Source organism: Lynx canadensis, chromosome C2 (assembly GCF_007474595.2).
Source record: "Lynx canadensis isolate LIC74 chromosome C2, mLynCan4.pri.v2, whole genome shotgun sequence".
NCBI lineage: Eukaryota > Metazoa > Chordata > Mammalia > Carnivora > Felidae > Lynx > Lynx canadensis.
This window is the reverse complement of record NC_044311.2, coordinates 88,418,856-88,436,297: the sequence shown is the minus strand read 5'-3', so window position 1 is coordinate 88,436,297 and position 17,442 is coordinate 88,418,856. Positions and strand designations below refer to the sequence as shown.

The window sequence follows — 17,442 nt, the reverse complement described above, 5'->3', positions numbered from 1 at the left end:
AATGACTCCTTTTGTTTAGGAGACAGATAATGCATTTTCCATGGACACACACGAAAGAACATAAATATTCTCCACCCATGCATGTGGTATTCTTTCATGACAAGCATATGCTTTTCCACGTCACATCAGTAGTAATAAACGCGAGTTTTCCTCACCAATTAGGATGTTCATATGGGGGAAAGGGAGCTGCTATTATTAGTAGTGGTGGAGAGGTAAGAATGTAAACCTGTTATAACCTTAAATGATCAATTATTGCATTTTTGCTTTAGTCAGTACATGCTTTGCATTGACAAGGTTGCTGAGAATGGTTTATAAAATTGCCCAAAAATGTTATTAAAAAGGACCATCCAAGAAAAAGTTTTCTCAAATTGATAAACTGGACTTCATCAAAATTAAAAACCTTTGTGCTGCAAATGATATTGTCAAGAAAGTGAAAAGAAAACGCACAGAACGGGGGGAAATGTCTGCAAATGGTATATCTGATAAAGGAACAGTGTCCAGACTACAGAAAGAATTCCTAACTACTTTTAAAATGGTCAAAAGATCAGAAAAGACTTTCCCAAAAGTGAAAAGATACACAACATCACTAGTCAGCCAGAAAATGCAAATCAGAACCACTCGTGACACCACTTCACACCCCCCAGGATGACTAGAATCAAAAAAAAGATGAACAACAGGAGGTGAAGAAGCCGAGAAACTAGGATCCCCCGTCCCTCCTGGTGGCGGTATAAAGATATAAAGCAGTGCAGCTGCTTTGGAAAACAGTTTGACAATTCCTCAAGAAACAGGGCTACCATAGAAGCCAGCCATTCCAAGAGAATTTAAAACACATATTCAAAAAATAAAAAACAAAATTAAAAAAAATAAAACACACGTCCACACAAAAACTTGTACTGGAATGTTCACCACGGTACTGCTCACAATAGACGAAAGGTGGGAAAAACCCACATGTGCAATCGTTGACAAAAGGATAAACGAATGTGGCACATCCGTGCGATGGAACCAGTACTCAGCCACACAAAGGAACGAGGTACTGTCACACGCTACAACATGGACAAACCTCCAATGCACTATGCTAAGTGAAAACCACAATAGGCCACCTATTGTATGATTTCCTCCATAAACTGTCTAGAATAGGCACATCCACAGAGGCAGAAAGTTAAGTTAGTGGCTGTCAGAGGCTGGGAGGAGGAGAGAACACAGAGTGACTACTGATGAGCACCGGGTTTCCTTCTCGGAATCAGACAGTAGTGGTGGCCGCTGTATTACAACTTTGTAAATACACTAAAATACACTGAATTGTATACTTTAAATGGGCAAATTGCATAGAATGGGGATTATATGTCCATAAAAGCTGATTAGACAATGGGGAGAGTTGCTCTTGACGAATGCCCGGACTGGGGGTGAACAACCACCCATGAGAAGGTGATATTTTCACCTTCCAGGAGCTGTGTGATTGAGGCAGGCATGGGGGTGTGGGGTAGGCTACAGGGCGAGGAAAGACATGGACAGAGAAGTCCCTGAGCTGTGCGTGAGAGGGGCGGGTGGCAACAGCAGCTCCGGGGAGATGTACCAGAAAAAAAACGGAGACATACAGCTAAAAGAATGGCCTGGGAATAGTGACAGCAGAGGGGCCTCTGGAGTGGTCCATTAACGCACGGCCTTACTGTGCCACAGAAGAGCATGAGCCTCGTAAGCCCTTTGCCCTCCGAGTGGTGCAGTTCTGTGAAGGGGAAACTCACTTGAGCACTCACCACGTGCTGCTGAGGAATCCAGGCTTTCTGAGGAGGATGAGGACAAAGACTCGGTGGCCGGCTCAGAGTAGCTCCTGTCGCCCAGTGCTGCGTCACTTCCTCTAGACTGGGACACAGAGGCTGAGAACCGGGTCAGCACTGAGGCGTTCACAACTTCAGGATAGGAAGTGGAGCTTCCTGTCGCATCTGCGAATGTCTTGCTGTTGGTCAAGAACCAGCGTGCTGTGCTGGCTCCATTTCTGCCCGACAGGACCGACCTAGACACAGTCTCAGTTTGAGACATGGGACTTCCATCCTCTGCGTCTGAACTGCTGGCAAGCTGCTCTCCTCCCAAGGCTGTAAGATGTCAAGGAAACAAATGTCATGACATGGATGCGAAAGAGATTCCCCAACAGCTGAGACGTGAGTCTTCTCTAGGGAAAGGTTCCCTTTGCAAGGATCTTGTATGATATTTATTTTACGTGTAAGCTGACATGCATTTTCATGTTCTAAATAATTATTTCAAAACTCTTCAGTGTCAATAAGATAGCAATACTAAAAATAAGCATTGGTGAAGAAGGGAGCCTTTAAAGAACAAGTGCAAAGTAGCAGGGCAACTTCTAGGCTGTGGTGTTTTACTCCCTTTCCCCAAAAGTGGTCAAGGGAAGGAATATGTTATGTCCAACAACAAATATGACGTGCCTACCTACAGTGCTTAGTCACATGCATCTTTCCAAAACAGTTCCATTATTAATAAAGATTATTCTAATTTTCAAGTATAGCAAACAAAAAATAAACTATATGGCATAAACTGAAGCCATGAGTTTGGAGGAATATATTTATGCCTGCACATTTTATTTGCAAGAATGATCTGTACATAAAATAGCTCCAGCTAGTCTGAAAGAGCAGGCCAGCCCTCACCTTGAAGACAATCCCACAGAGCGGTAACATGCGATTGACAGTGACCGCTCCAAGGCCAAGCTCTCAGCTCTGCTGTGAACAAGCTACATGCCCGTGCCCTCATTTCTTAAACCCTCTGGGCCTGAGTTTCCTCGTCTATAAAAGAGCAGGAGGAATGATGCCTGTCTGATGAACTTCACAATGTTCGCATAAGGACAAAAATCAAAATGTGATAATGTGGTATACCAGATAAAGGAGATGGTGTTAGCTAAGAATACACTTTATTTATTTTTTGAGATTTCAAATGGTCTTGAAGTGATCTTTTAAGGCAATCCAATAGTTTTTAAAAGTCCATGATAGATCAAGTAAAACTTAAATACTTACTTGGGGAATCATTTTGCCAGAATTCCACTGAGACCCCAGAAGATGTGAGGCCAAATCCATTTTCTGTGGATGGCTCAGTGAATTCCCCATCCCCTGGATTCCTGATTACTCCACTGCCTCTTCTCAGCTCTGCCTCAAAGGGTGAAGAACGGGCTGATACTGAAGTCATGGCAATTTCTGAGTCCTTGGGGGAACGCTCCGTCTCATTTAGAGGTTGTGGACTGCCGGTTAAAGACTGGAGCATCCCTGGGACACCACTGGGGAGCATGGTGGTAACACGCACACTCTGTGTCCCATTCAGCAAGGTGCTTCGGAGAGTAGTGGAGTTGTTAAGCATCTCAGTGCTTCCAGAAGCTAAAACAGAAGAAAATATGCTTTAAGACTACTCAAGAGTTGGGGGCACCTGGGTGGCTCAATCAGTTAAGCTTCCGACTTTGGCTCAGGTCATGATTTTGTGGTCTGTGAGTTTGAGCCCTGCGTTGGGCTCTGTGCGGATAGCTCAGAGCCTGGAGCCTGCTTTGGATTCTGTGTCTCCCTCTTTCTCTCTGTCCCTCCCTCACTCATGCTGTCTCTCTCTCTCTCTCTCAAAAGTAAACAAACATAAAAGAAAAAAAAAACACTTAAAAAAAAGATTACTCAAGGGTTTAAGAAAATCAGGGATGTATCTAGATACAAATAATGTTTATTACATTTTGTTGGATAAATCTAGATAATGTAGACCTAATATAGATAAACACATTTGACACTCTCTCTTCACAGGTTCTGATTTTCACAGAGTTCAGTGAAGAAGCAGTGAGGTCCTTCAAGCACAATGAAAAGCTTCGGCTCTGGCTGAAAGGAAAATGGAACAAAGCCTCTAGAAATTCTTTGCCTTGGCTTTTATAGAGGAAGGTAAAAACTTGTACTCTTGAATTCCACCTTATAGATCATGTAGGGACAGGCCATTGTGATAATGTACAGGTTTTTGTTTTGTTTTATTTTAACAATGTAACCCTTTTGTTCAAATGCTATTATAGAGTAAAACCCGTACGTAAAAAATGAATAAAAGTAAGGCGGTGGTAGGAGCCCAGCCCCCAGGTCACCACTGGGGAGGCCAGGGCTCCACAGACCACAGTGGGAACAATACTAGCCTAGAGCAATAATTTCTGGCCTTGTCACCATTAAGGGTTCTTTATTATTTCCCACCTCATGGCCACCGTAACCCTTATGTTCTGAAAGACTATAAACTGAACTGCATTTAAGAAGTAACAGAGCTTCTGATCAGCAGGAGATACTCAGTGTTACCCCACTGATTTGATTTAATTCCATCCAAAAGCAAACAAGCTTCATTATTGTAGTTAGCCTCATTAGGCTTTGGACACTGACTCTCAAGCTTACATACTACCCCAGTGGACCACGAGCAAGTCGAAGACTCCAGGCGGGGAACAGTTTTTCTGATGAAAAGGATGGCAGGATGGCAGACACTGGATTAATTTTCCAAGAACCTCAAAAATGGATTGATAGGCCATTTTGGTCAAAATGCGCAGCCTGTTCCACAGGAGTACAGGTGGCTTGCTCATGTCTCCCTTCCACAAAGAACTTTCCAAAGGATACCCTGAGAACTGGCCTCCGGAAGGGCACACTGACGTGCTCATTCCAAACAGGAATAAACTGCAGGAAAGCTTGGTGAGTGGGAAGAAACATGGCAGGCAAGATCCAAAGGCAAGAGAAAACATTTTTCTTTTCAAGCCAAAAATAATAAAAAGTAACTCTATACCTTTATAATGAAAGGTTTCAAGCTGTTATTTTTGACCCTGAAAGGGCAGAATTAACTTGCCATTATAAATGGTCCCTTGAAGACCAGTCCTATGTGTAGTTGTGACCAAAAGCACAGATAAATATTAAATATAATTAGAGAGAGAGCAAGAGTGCCAGGAAATAAAGGCTCCTCTTACTCTTGTACAAACCATGGAACCTGTACTATATATACCTAGAACACAGCAGGCAGTTCTGGACACTGGGCCACAATGAAAGCGAAATGAAGAGGTAAGCAAGCCACACAAATAGACGGGACCCCAAAGTGGAGTCCCAGCTGACCTAACCATCCCCCTCGCTGAAAAACATAAACAACCAAATAAAAACGCATTAGTATAAAAAAAAAGGAACCCATCATATATGTATGCCCCAAATCCTCACTAGCTACTTAGCCTCTTAGGACCTAACGTCATCAGAATCATCGTCTAAATCTGCCCGTTTTCAACCTCCTCGGTTGCTGGGTGCTCTTTCAAATCACTCTCATCCCCAGTCAACTGCATTATTTCATTGATTCACTGTACAGCGGCAGCTATATTGGACTCAGCCTCCAGACCTGTATAGCAAATCGATGGCCACAGAGACGCAATTACAGAAGTCACAAATGCTGAAAGCCACAAAAGGAAAATGGCTGCGTTCTCTCTCCCTGACTGGGGCCCCATGGAATGCTGCTTCACCGTCTCATCAGCATTATTAAAAGCTGCCATTTACCGACCAAGTACAATGCGCCCGTATTTTATATATACCTTTGTACATTGTGCTAAGTACTTGATTTACATAATCTCATTTAATCCTCATGGTAAAGCTATGGAGCAGTACGAATGCTTCTATACAAGTGGTGAAAAGGAGAAAAAGTTAAAAGTTCATCTATAACCACCACTTTTACTATTCAATGAGCACCTGCTGAACACATCTGGGGGAAATCTGCCATGTTTCCAATCGACAGGCCAGCAATATTGGTTATTTAATAACTGTCCTTCCTTGCTCATTTCTACTCTTGAAGCACCCATTCAAAAATGGGAAGACCATCCATTTGGGAGCAGAAACAAGCCAAGTTCCCTAATCTTTATAACAGGAGGTGGAAAGAATGCCCACTCATCTGGTAAAAGTATGTACATCACTCTCCAACCACAACAGAAAATGCTGGAACCTCAGGCATGCAGCAAGTGCTCAACCTTGGCTTGACTGCTGTCCAGAACCTGCCAAAAATCCAGCTGAAGCGGCTGATAGTTGAGAAAGATACACTAAGTCTACAATCTTCTGAGTTATTTATGCTCTCTTCCTTTACAAAGTGAAATCACCACAAAGCAATTTACCTGGACCACATTAGCTCAGCTACCCACAGAAGTACTTTCATGAGTTGAGACCCATTATTACACCCTCAGCTCCTACTGAGAATCTATATAAAATATCACCTTTTAAAGAACATTAGCACAATTTCCTCAGAACAGCAACTGATGGCATTTTTCTATTACGAGTCTCAACATTCCTTATATAAATAGTCCTCTTAGAATTCACTGCCCCCATCAGAATGCAAGCTGGTGCAGCCACTCTGGAAAACAGTATGGAGGTTCCTCAAACTAAAAACTAAAACTAAAAATAGAACTATCCTACAACCTAGCAATTGCACTACTAGGCATTTATCCACGGGATATAGGTGTGCTGTTTTGAAGGGGCACATGCACCCCCATGTTTACAGCAGCACTATCAACAATAGCCAAAGTATGGAAAGAGCCCAAATGTCCATTGATGGATGAATGGATAAAGAAGATATGGTATATATATATATATATATATATATATATATATATATACACACACACACACACACACACACACACACACACACACACACACTGGAATATTACTCGGCAATCAAAAGGAATGAAATCTTGCCATTTGCAATGACGTGGATGGAACTGGAGGGTATTATACTAAGTGAAATTAGTCAGTCAGAGAAAGACAAAAATCATATGGCTTCACTTATATGAGGACTTTAAGAGAAAAAACAGATGAACATAAGGGAAGGGAAACAAAACTAATATAAAAACAGGGAGGAGGACAAAACAGAAGAGACTCATAAATATGGAGAACAAACTGAGGGTTGCTGGAGGGGTTGTGGGAGGGGGGATGGGCTAAATGGGTAAGGGGCATTAATGAACCTACTCCTGAAATCATTGTTGCACTATATGCTAACTAATTTGGATATAAATTTTAAAAAATTAAAAAAAAAAAAAAGAATTCACTGCCCTCAAAACACTCATGCCTGTGGATGAAATTGTATGCTTACTTTATCTGGCAATGATCACATGCCCCACCCGGTTTCCCTTTGTGCCCTCGTTTCCAGGAAGCTCAGTACTAAATTTAGTGCTCAACTATAGCCATTCTCACACAATTCAATATACACAGATATCTTTCTGCCTTCAAAAGAGAACTTTTCCCCCTGTGAGCTGCTGTACTTACTTTTCCCCCAATGATCAAATAGTACATGTTCATTACAGAACATATGGAAAGTACAGGAAAATATAAAGCAGCAAGAAAAATAATTTCAAATGGCTTCTGATCGCTTTTTAAAAATCTGATTTAGCTGTCTGGGCCTATCCCTGCTTTAATGCATCCATCCCTGGCATACAATTTATTTTCGGAGGCAGGGAACTCCTGGCTAGCCAGACCTCAGACGAGGTGGTGCTACACGCACGTTTCTGTGTAGCAGAGCGAGGAGGGAAAGGAGGCACAGAACACAAAGGCTGAATGTGTTTGGAATAACAGATGCTGGAGCTAGAAAGGATGTTTAGGATCATCTGGTCGAATCCCTTCATGTTTCTAATAGGGAGCCCATCTCCCCAGGCCAGGCTCCTGGTGGCCGCGCTAATGTTCACCTCCAGAGGAGCACGGCTCATCTGACCGGCCTAAGTGCCAGGACTTTCACTGGGTCACGTTTACTGGTGGATGGAGCAGCCAAGTGTCAACAGACACACGCCCCCACCTCCCTCTCTCTTCACTTCCCTTCTACAGAGTGCCAGCTGGGTCCCCTCCGAGCCTGCCTCTGGCAAGTCCTACCTGCTCCCTCAGTGCTCCTACATGTGTGCCTTGAGCCCCTCAATCCTGTCGTTAGGCAGGGATAGTAAAGTGTCAGAATTCAGATTTAAGGGGTGGAGGGAGGAGGTATACCGGAGTGCTGGTTAGGGGGTTAGCAGCTAGTAGCCCAGATTGGAAAGTAAAAGCAGAATTTTGCTTCCCATATGGCTTCAGGTCTCTGTGCACGTCCCCCTCTCAGCTTCCCCGCAGGGAGGAGGGGAGGCTGGCAGGCTAGATCTAGACAGTCCTGGGTGCCTGGCTATTCCCTCATTTAACAGCACTTAGGGACCTAGCGTCTAGTATCTCAGAGGGAGTTGGGCCTCTACCTAGCACAGAACACCCAGTTCAGTAAAAAGGAAGAGAAATGCTCAGTGAGAGACTCAAGGAGTAGGAAAGACATGGTGGAACTCTTCAACAATTAAGACGTTCTTTTTTTTTTTAAGATTTTATTTTTAGGTAATCTGTACACTCAACGTGGGGCTCAAATTTATATGCTGAGATCAAGAGTCACATGCTTTACTGACTGAACCAGCCAGGTGCCCCTAAAAGCATAAGGTTCTAAAAGGATGAATGCTCAAGGAATTTGAAGGCCAACTATTTTTTAATGTTGAAAAATCCAGGTGACTACAGGGTCAAGTCCGGTAAAATTGGAAACAGGCTGATTTTCAAATAAACCACAATAGTGGGTTGAATTTAAATTATAAATATTAAATGACCTTGACCAGAATCAAAGTGTAGCTTCCTAGAAAATGCTTCCTTTCCACCATTTAGTAAAGTTGGTTGTAAATCACTGAACCACAGACCTTTGCAGCTGGAAAGGCTTGTAGCTTTTATCCAATCTGACCAATGTTTAAGAATAATCTTAAAAGGAATCTCCCAAAAACATGAATCATAAATTATATACATACCTAGTCAGCAGAAACTGTATACAGAGTATATAGAGGAGGAATTGGCTGCTTTAAATAGGCATTACAGAAAGGACCTCCAGGTTCCGTTTTTGCTCTGGTGACACAAACCCAAACCCCCTAGTACCTCTAAAAAACCTGTGACCTACAACAATTTTGAAATGGCAACTTTGAAGGCAGTCTAACCTCTATTTCCAAGAATATTTCCAGCCCTCTCTGTGCTGCTTCCTAAGGCATGCACAGACTCTGAATAAAACCTCAGAGAAGAGAAGAGAAAAGGCAGGCAGAGTTTCCAGCATTCTCTTTGGTCGGTAGCTGGATGAGCCCTGTGATACTGGGGCACATGCTAATCGCCATTACTCACCAACTGTACCTTGTCCTGGGATGGCAGGGAACCCAAGAGAAGTAACCAATATAGCCTGTGTCCTCAAGAGGGTTACACACTGAGTACCAGATAGGTATTGGAGAACTAATGCGACAAGGTGGATAGCGTGGAGGATGAGAAGGTTGAAAACAGTTCCAGACTAGACATGGAACTGCCAGAGAGGGGCCTTACGATGACTAGGAGCTGAAAAGGCAAGGAGGCGTGTTCTCCACCGCTGCAGCTTTGCAAACACCTGCACTGTCTGGGTTTCTTTTCTATGACGCCTAGCAAAATGTTTATCTGTGTTATCTTTGCCATTGCAAGAAACAAGTTGGCCATAACGAAGAAACACAAATCTAACTCCTAATCAAATGACTCAGTGCTCACCAGTTCACTCACCCCAGAGCGTGGCCTCTGGTGCAAAGGATACACACCAACAACACTTAGTCCCTGTTGGATGCGTGTACGTGCGTGTGTGCAGGGGGTGAGGGGACAAGCAGGGGTTGGTGGACACAAAGGCCCAGAGCAGCCACCTGACCAACTCCTATTTTCCTTCCTATGCAGTTAAAGAGAACATATTTTAAAGACGAACTTCAGGGGCGCCTGGGTGGCGCAGTCGGTTAAGCGTCCGACTTCAGCCAGGTCACGATCTCGCGGTCCGTGAGTTCGAGCCCCGCGTCGGGCTCTGGGCTGATGGCTCAGAGCCTGGAGCCTATTTCCAATTCTGTGTCTCCCTCTCTCTCTGCCCCTCCCCCGTTCATGCTCTGTCTCTCTCTGTCCCAAAAATAAATAAACGTTGAAAAAAAAAAATTAAAAAAAAAAAAAAAGACGAACTTCAGGGGCACCTGGGTGGCTCAGTCCACCCAGTCAGTTAAGTGTCCGACTTTGGATTGGGTCATGATCTCACAGTTTATAAGTTTGAGCCCCGCATCGGGCTCTGTGCTGACAGCTCAAAGCCTGGAGCCTGCTTCGGATTCTGTGTCTCCCTCTATCTCTGCCCCTTCCTCTCTCTCTCTCTCTCTCTCTCTCTCTCTCTCTCTCAAATACGAATAAATATTAACAAAAATTTAAAGACAAACTTCAGTATGAAGGTAAATTGTGTGGGTGGTACTTTTCCCCCAAATACTTTGCGTTTGTCTTTAATGTCTCCTTGCCTCGGCCCCTGTGACAGGTATGTTACTAGCAAGCTGTACGCATCTATTACTTCTATTCTGAATGATTTCAGCAGGTGAGACTGGGATAGGAGCACTCACATCCGGGGTGGTCTGAGGGAGGGGAATGAGCCGGTGTCCTGGAGAGCACTGGTCCTGAAAAATTTCTCTTCCTAGAGAGCGTGGTCTCCTCTTCCATCTCTAAAGCAGGAAGAGGGTCCTGGCTGAAAACCCAAGTGGCAGCCAGTTGGGTGTGCACAGTCACGTCTTCGGGGAGCCGCTTTCCTCTTGCCAGGGACCCTTGGGATGTTCCGCTCTCAGTGTGAGAAGGGGCAGTTCTTCCTTCTGACCCTGAACTGGATGGTGAGTGAAGTGTCCCCAACGCTGAAAGCAGACACCAACAATTAAAATTCCACCAGCAGACTTCAAAATGTCTGAATAATGTTTGAGTGGGCTCACCTCTGACCTCCATGAAAACAAATTAAGAGCAATTATTCATTCTATGAAAAATTAACTCCTGAGTGAGAGATCACAAACCAAGACAAAGACTGTTTTCAGATCTCACAAACAAAGGCTGCATTTTGTGGTGAAGTTACTCTAAAAGGGGCACAATGAAGCTAAGTATCAGATGATATGGGATCAAAGATAGGACTCTGATCACCATGATTCATCACTCACATTCCATAACGCTGGCCCCAGAATTATTTACTTGAGTTCAACATAAACAAAATTTCCAAAACCTGGATGACCAACGAACTCAGGCAGCATCAGGCGCAGATCTAAGCTCTGTGTCCATCATGTCATGAAGGGAACATAAAATACTGTCATTCGTACTCTATAGAATTGAGTCCCTCAACCCGACCCCCTGCAACAAGCTCATGAAAGCAGGGGGCCATCTTTGATGGCGTCATCTTCTACTTTTAGGCTGTTATCAAGTTCGTATCAATTTTCCTTTGTGAAGAGTCTTTACCAATTGCTTCCTCTCTACCCCTGAGGCCACCAGGCCATGGATCTTAGCACCAGGCATCTGGACTTCTATGTCCGCCTGGGTGGTCCCCTTGACGCCAGGTTCACTCTGCCCCATCTCCCACCCCAGACATCTTATACCTGCCTGCCAGGTGAATCCCCCCTAAATTCGCTTTAATCATGTCACTGTCTTGTTCAAAAACCTTCGGTGACTCTTCCTACAACACCAAATCTAAACTGCCTGGTTTTCTAAGTCCTCTGTGACTCCTCCTCACCCCATGCACACGACTATCCTCTCCTCCATGTGTGACTTACATCCTCCCCCATGGGAAGCTGCCAGCCTTCCCACTCCACAAAAAGACCACACTTCTGTCCTTTTCCTCACATGGTCTGTGCATCCCACTCCTAAGCTATCCCTCCCACCGTGCTCAGACATACAGACTTAGGCTCAAATCCCAGCTTTAAAACCTATTAGCTGTTTGACCTATACACCTCTGATTAATTACCATCTCTACCCTCAGTTTCCAAATTCCTAAAATGAGAATAATGACCTCATTGGCTTGCGGTGAGAATTGAGAGAATAGATATGTCGGTATACAGTAGGTACCTAAGCGGTGCCAGTTTTCTGTGTCTTCCCTTCCTCAGTCAAATCTTACACATCCAGCCCTAGCCATTTCTGGAAACTTTTTGCTAGAAGTGGCAAGCCACCGAGCTGTGCAGATTCAAGCAGGAACCGCCATTTGGGCAGCCACGCAGCCTACCAGACCAGATCTGGTATCTTTGAGGCTGTGGTGTGGGGCATGATCAGCGGGTGTCCTTTGGACTCAGTCTGGCCATGGAATGTCAATTCCCAGGACTGCTCGGGGCTGTAGGCAAATCTGCACCCTCAGCTGGTCTATGCTGATAACTCACTTAATCACAGCATGCCACAGATGGAGCCTGAGCCACAGGGGTGAGCTACCCCAGCCCAGGACCCTTGGATGGGCACTCAGGATGGGGAAGAGGGAGACTGGCAGAAACTTCATCTTCCAGGACCGGACATACATGAATGAAATGAGCATCGTTGGCACAAACTCACCTCTGGTGAGGCTCTGGGAAGTCAGAGCTGTTGCTGTGTCAGACCCAACAGGGGAAATGGTGAAATTTGTTTTCCTGGAAGAGTCATTTCTTCCTCTAGCATCTGCTGCTTCAGTTTGTGGAATGAAGTTTTCTGGAGCATCTGAAGAAGTGTGGCTCTTTCTGGGGGTCTGAGTCATCACGCCCTCCTTGGAGACCACCGTTGAAAAGTCCATTTGGTTCTGATGAATGGTGATGTTTTCTATGTGGGGTTTGGTGCTACTTTCTGGCCAGTGGTTCCTTACCACAGCTGAAACAATAAGAAAATGGATCAGTAAGAGCCTGCTGGTTCTCTGTCTGCCATGAGCAGATACTCAGTAAAGAAGTGGATTCAGGTAGAATAATTTCCCCTTTCTTTTTTCTGCACAGTAATTATTCTTACAATGCAGTGGGAGAAATTATGTAGCAACAATACTATGTAGTATTGAATTTTACAGTAAGTGGAATAAATGATGAAAACGGACAGAAAGAGACCAATACAGGGCTCAGGGGAGAGGACCTGAAGCTCTGGGATCCAGGCAGGCTCCGGGAGGGGCGCAGGGGATGCAGGTCAGGTGTGAGCAAGGGGAAGGAAGCACTCGCATGCATCAAGGTTGTGAATTGTGTCTTCTGCATGGTAGGAGGGTAAAAGCTGGCAGCTCTCGATCCTGACACCTACTCTTGCAGGCAGGGGGTGGGAGGTGGGACATGCCTAATTCTGGAAAAACATGTGAAGGATTTGGCAATATTACCAAAACCTTCGTAATGTAAATAGGTTTGATGCAGTGCTTTTGTTTTCTTTGAATTTATCCTAAGGAAATACTCAAGAATGTGGACAAAAATTTAGCTGCACTGATAGTCATGATGTCATTGTTTATAATAGCAAAAAAGAAAGGAAGGAAGAATAGAAGGAAGGAAGGAACAAACAAAACTGAAAACCCTACAGCCGCAGATCAATTAAACCAGTTGCATTATGTCCATATGAAAGGACATGATGAGGTATTAAAATGTTATAAAAATAAAGACGTTTTACAGGTATTATTGAGTTAAAACAACAGGTTTCAGGGGCCCCTGGGTGGCCGGGTTGGTTAACTGGCCGACTTCAGCTCAGGTCATGATCTCGCTATTTGTGGATTCAAGCCCCACATTGGGCTCTCTACTGTCAGTGTGGAGCCCACTTTGGAGCCTCTGTCTCCCTTTCTCTGCCCCTTCCCTGCTGTCACTCTCTCTCAAAAATAAAACATTAAAAAAATTTTTTTAAAGTTTCAAAATAGAATTGAGAGTATAGTCTCATTTTGTTAAAAAAAAAATAACAGCAATCATGTATGTGTGTGCATGCCAACCACGGATGTATGTTCTCGACATGTCCTCATTTGTTCAATCCTTGTGCAATGTCGAGGTAGGTGCTCTTCTCCAACTCTGCCCGGGAGGCAGAGGAGGTGCGGGGCGGAGGCTCATATTCCTTGCCCAAGTCACCAGACAGCCTGCTCCCCGCCCAAGCCCCTGAGCATTCAGCTGTGCCCAGTGCTCAGGACAAAGCGCGTGGTAACAAATCCTCCTGTTCCCCCTCGCTTCCAGCACAGGGGTGTTGAGGAAAGGTTGCTTATTAGTACGGACTGTTATTTGACATTTATAAATTAGGGGATGGATTTAGATTAGTCGGGAAATATACTGAAGTGATCATTTTCTGCCATATTGCCCAACATGATGGCAGAGAGGGCATGAGTTACAAACATCAAGATCAGGTGAAAGTTGAGGGGAAACCGGGCGCAGAAGCAACCATCTGTGGAATTAGGTATCATTTATCAAGGCAGGGGGTTCAGAGTCAGGGCAGGTTGGTGGGATGCCCAAGTCCAGCCCAAGGAGGGTGCCTTGTTACTCTGAAGATGTGTGCACACGACGCAGCCACGGCTTGGAAGAGGGAGCCCCACCACTGCTGGGGTGTCAGCTCCTGAAACCAGGACCAAAATACAGACCACATTTTAAGAGCCACTTCCCTGGATATCCAAGCTAATGTAGAAGTGAATATGAAATACATGTGCTAATTGGAGGGCACAGAGTTTAATGAGTTTCTAGAGAAAGCAATGAGGACAAGGACCATTTAAAGTTATTGCTGATTACATGGGTCCCTTAAAAACCTATTTTTATTTTCCTCATTTGGGAAGGATATTTTTCGTTCTGCTTAGGACCAGGGGCTGTGAGCACTGCTGAGAGACCTCGGTGGGAATGAATGAAGTCACTTCTATCTGTATGAGTCAGGCAAAACATGGCCAGCCATCTGACTAGTAGCGGCTGCAGGCAGAACCTATGGTTCAGCTCAAAATATCACACTTTCCCAAAACGAACGAGTTATCTTCTAGATCAGCACTAAGAGATGTATAAAGTAAGACACAAATGCAAACCACATATGTAAGTTTACTTTAAAAAGTAACAGATGAGGGGCGCCTGGGTGGCTCAGTCAGTTGGGTGACTGACTTCATTTCGGCTCAGGTCAGGTGATCTTACAGTTCATGACTTCAAGCCCCACGCTGGGCTCTGCATTGACAGCTTGGAGCCTGCTTGGGATTCTGATTCTCTCTCTCCCTGTCTCTCTCCCCTCCCCCTACTCATGCTCTCTCTCTCTCTCTCTCTCTCTCTCTCTTTCTCTCTCTCTCTCTCAAAATAAATAAATAAACTTAAAAGTAACAGAGGAAATTAATTTTAATAAATACTTTACATACTCTGACACATTCAAAATAGTAGCATTTCAATATGTAATTGATATAAAAATTGAGATACTTTGCATTCTTCTTTTGGTATTACACCTGTAAATTCCAGAGTATGATACTAGCTGTACTTCAAGAGCACAACAGCCACATGTGGCTAGTGGCTACAACACTGGACAATGCAGTTCTAGGTCAATGGTTCTCCACATTTCCTCCACCCTGGTCCACTCCCACCAGAAGTATGGCTCATTTATTGGGGTTGGAGGGGTAGTGATTTTTAAATCTTCCATAAGAGATTCTGACAAACTTTCCTAAAAGAACCCTTTCCTCCCCAAATCCCTTGAGAATCGCTGCTTTCATGCTTCCTATTCTGTTTCCCGTAATTGATAATTAACAGAAACTTCCTGGAGAGGGGAGGGATGTTGCCAAGCATCTGGGTTCCTCTGGGGTCCAGCCCCAGACAGGCAAGGACCACATTCACCTGAAAATGGGATTTGGAGGGGTGCTTCCAGGGGCAGCCACCAAGTCCACAATTTCAACTTGAGACCAGAGACCCACACGACATGTTCCCTTTGTTCTTTCTATTTGAGCTGCAAGGCAAATTGTCCTCTCCAGATAAGGTGAAAGGGTCTGAGGATGCTCTCTCTATCCTCCTGGTCATTTGGGCACAATGAAGAGAGACTGTTCTTAAAAGAAGCCAGAAAAAAAGTGATGTGGGGAGGTAGAGGCGACCCAAAACCAATGCCTGGAAGCTGGTAAGCCATGAGCAAAGGAAGAAAATGAATTTTGCTCTATTGTAGCCTTAAGATGAGTGTGACACTTGGCTATTGTTGAGCCTCTGAGGAAGCCCATGGCTGACGAAGCAGCAACATGCCCTTCTTCACAGAACTGGGAATGTCCCTAGGAGTTCCACTGCAGTCTTTAGAAGGTACGGAATGGCCACATAAAGACAAGACATGAGTCACACTGAACCATGCTGTCTCCCTGGAGGGGTGACAAAAGATGGAAGAAGGAAAAAGAAAATGTACCCTATAAACAAAACAAAAAAGGCAGACCGTAGTCTTGCATTGTCCCAAATCATCCTACCACTATAAATGAAATATACTAAATAAAATATGTTTTACAAAATATTTCTAAATGCATTGCTGAGTTGGCAAGTAAGTAAAGAATCACATCTTCTAAGGCCAAACATGAACCAAGAGCTGGAATACAGAGAAGTGAGCTAATTCTCGGCAGTTAGAAGCTGCCCTGGGGCACCTGCTCAACTTTTGTGAGCTTGAACTTCTGGTCTGATTATTAGGAGGATGTAGGAGATAGGAGACAAAACTCTTAAGGAGAGAGTCTGAGAGGAAACTCAGACTGTATGAAGCTGGGACTAGGGCTATACTATGGGTGTCAGACACATAGGGGGAAAAAATCTGCCCTGCAGAAGGGGGCCAGCAGGGAAAAGTGGCCTTTGATCTTGGTTTTAAATTTTTTTTTTTCAACGTTTATTTATTTTTGGGACAGAGAGAGACAGAGCATGAACGGGGGAGGCGCAGAGAGAGAGGGAGACACAGAATTGGAAGCAGGCTCCAGGCTCTGAGCCATCAGCCCAGAGCCCGACGCAGGGCTCGAACTCACGGACCGCGAGATCGTGACCTGGCTGAAGTCGGACGCTCAACCGACTGCGCCACCCAGGCGCCCCTGATCTTGGTTTTAGATGAAGGAAAATAAATCTCACTCAAGAATTTGTAACCAGAAAGGTAGCCCTCATGTGGGTATGCAGCACAAACTCACAATACTTGTATGGTCTAAACCTCAAGCCAAGGATATATTTTAAAAGTGGTCTTGAACTTTGTGAATATACTAAAACCACTAAATTATATACTTTAAGAGGGTGCATTTTATGGTATGTAAATCATATCTCAAATACACATGCACATATGTGCACCCACATATACCCCATTAGTGTGAAGGAAAAGTGGTTCGGATACACAGTGCCTCTTGCTTTGCAGAAATAAATGTGAATGCTCTCTAAATGAACATACCTTCAATCCGATTTTATCATTCATTGATAAAATTCTAAGGAATAAGAGATCACTGTCAAAAAGCACAAAATATAAAAGGAAAAAAGGCATCAGTAGGTAAAAGTCAGCAACCTAGATAGGCAAAGCCTTCAAATGCTGGAAATATCAGTCAAAGAATGTAAGTATATAAAATACATAAAAAGAAACAAGAAACTAAAAATGAGAGAAAGAGAGACTATAAATAATGGCCAAAAGAAGTGAAAGAACTCTAAATGGAAATTCTAAAAATGAATAAAATATAATGATTGAAACTAGGAAACTTGACAGATTTAGAAACGACTGAAAAAAGAACTAATAATTA

The 17,442-nt window shown here is 44.1% G+C and overlaps 1 protein-coding gene across 3 annotated transcripts in view; it reads right to left on the bottom strand.

Annotated features, from left to right (window-relative positions):
- Positions 1-17,442, bottom strand: part of HEG1 (heart development protein with EGF like domains 1) — a 90,467-nt gene that overhangs the window by 49,487 nt on the left and 23,538 nt on the right. Inside the window, exons 2-5 of one of the 3 annotated variants that reach the window (XM_030329037.1) lie at positions 12,351-12,638; positions 10,409-10,690; positions 3,018-3,371; positions 1,743-2,090 (exon numbers count right to left, since the gene is read on the bottom strand). In XM_030329037.1, coding sequence (XP_030184897.1) covers positions 1,743-2,090; positions 3,018-3,371; positions 10,409-10,690; positions 12,351-12,638 — 1,272 coding nt within the window. The remainder of the gene's footprint in view (positions 1-1,742; positions 2,091-3,017; positions 3,372-10,408; positions 10,691-12,350; positions 12,639-17,442) is intronic. The other 2 variants (XM_030329038.1, XM_030329039.1) reach the window with 2 other exon arrangements.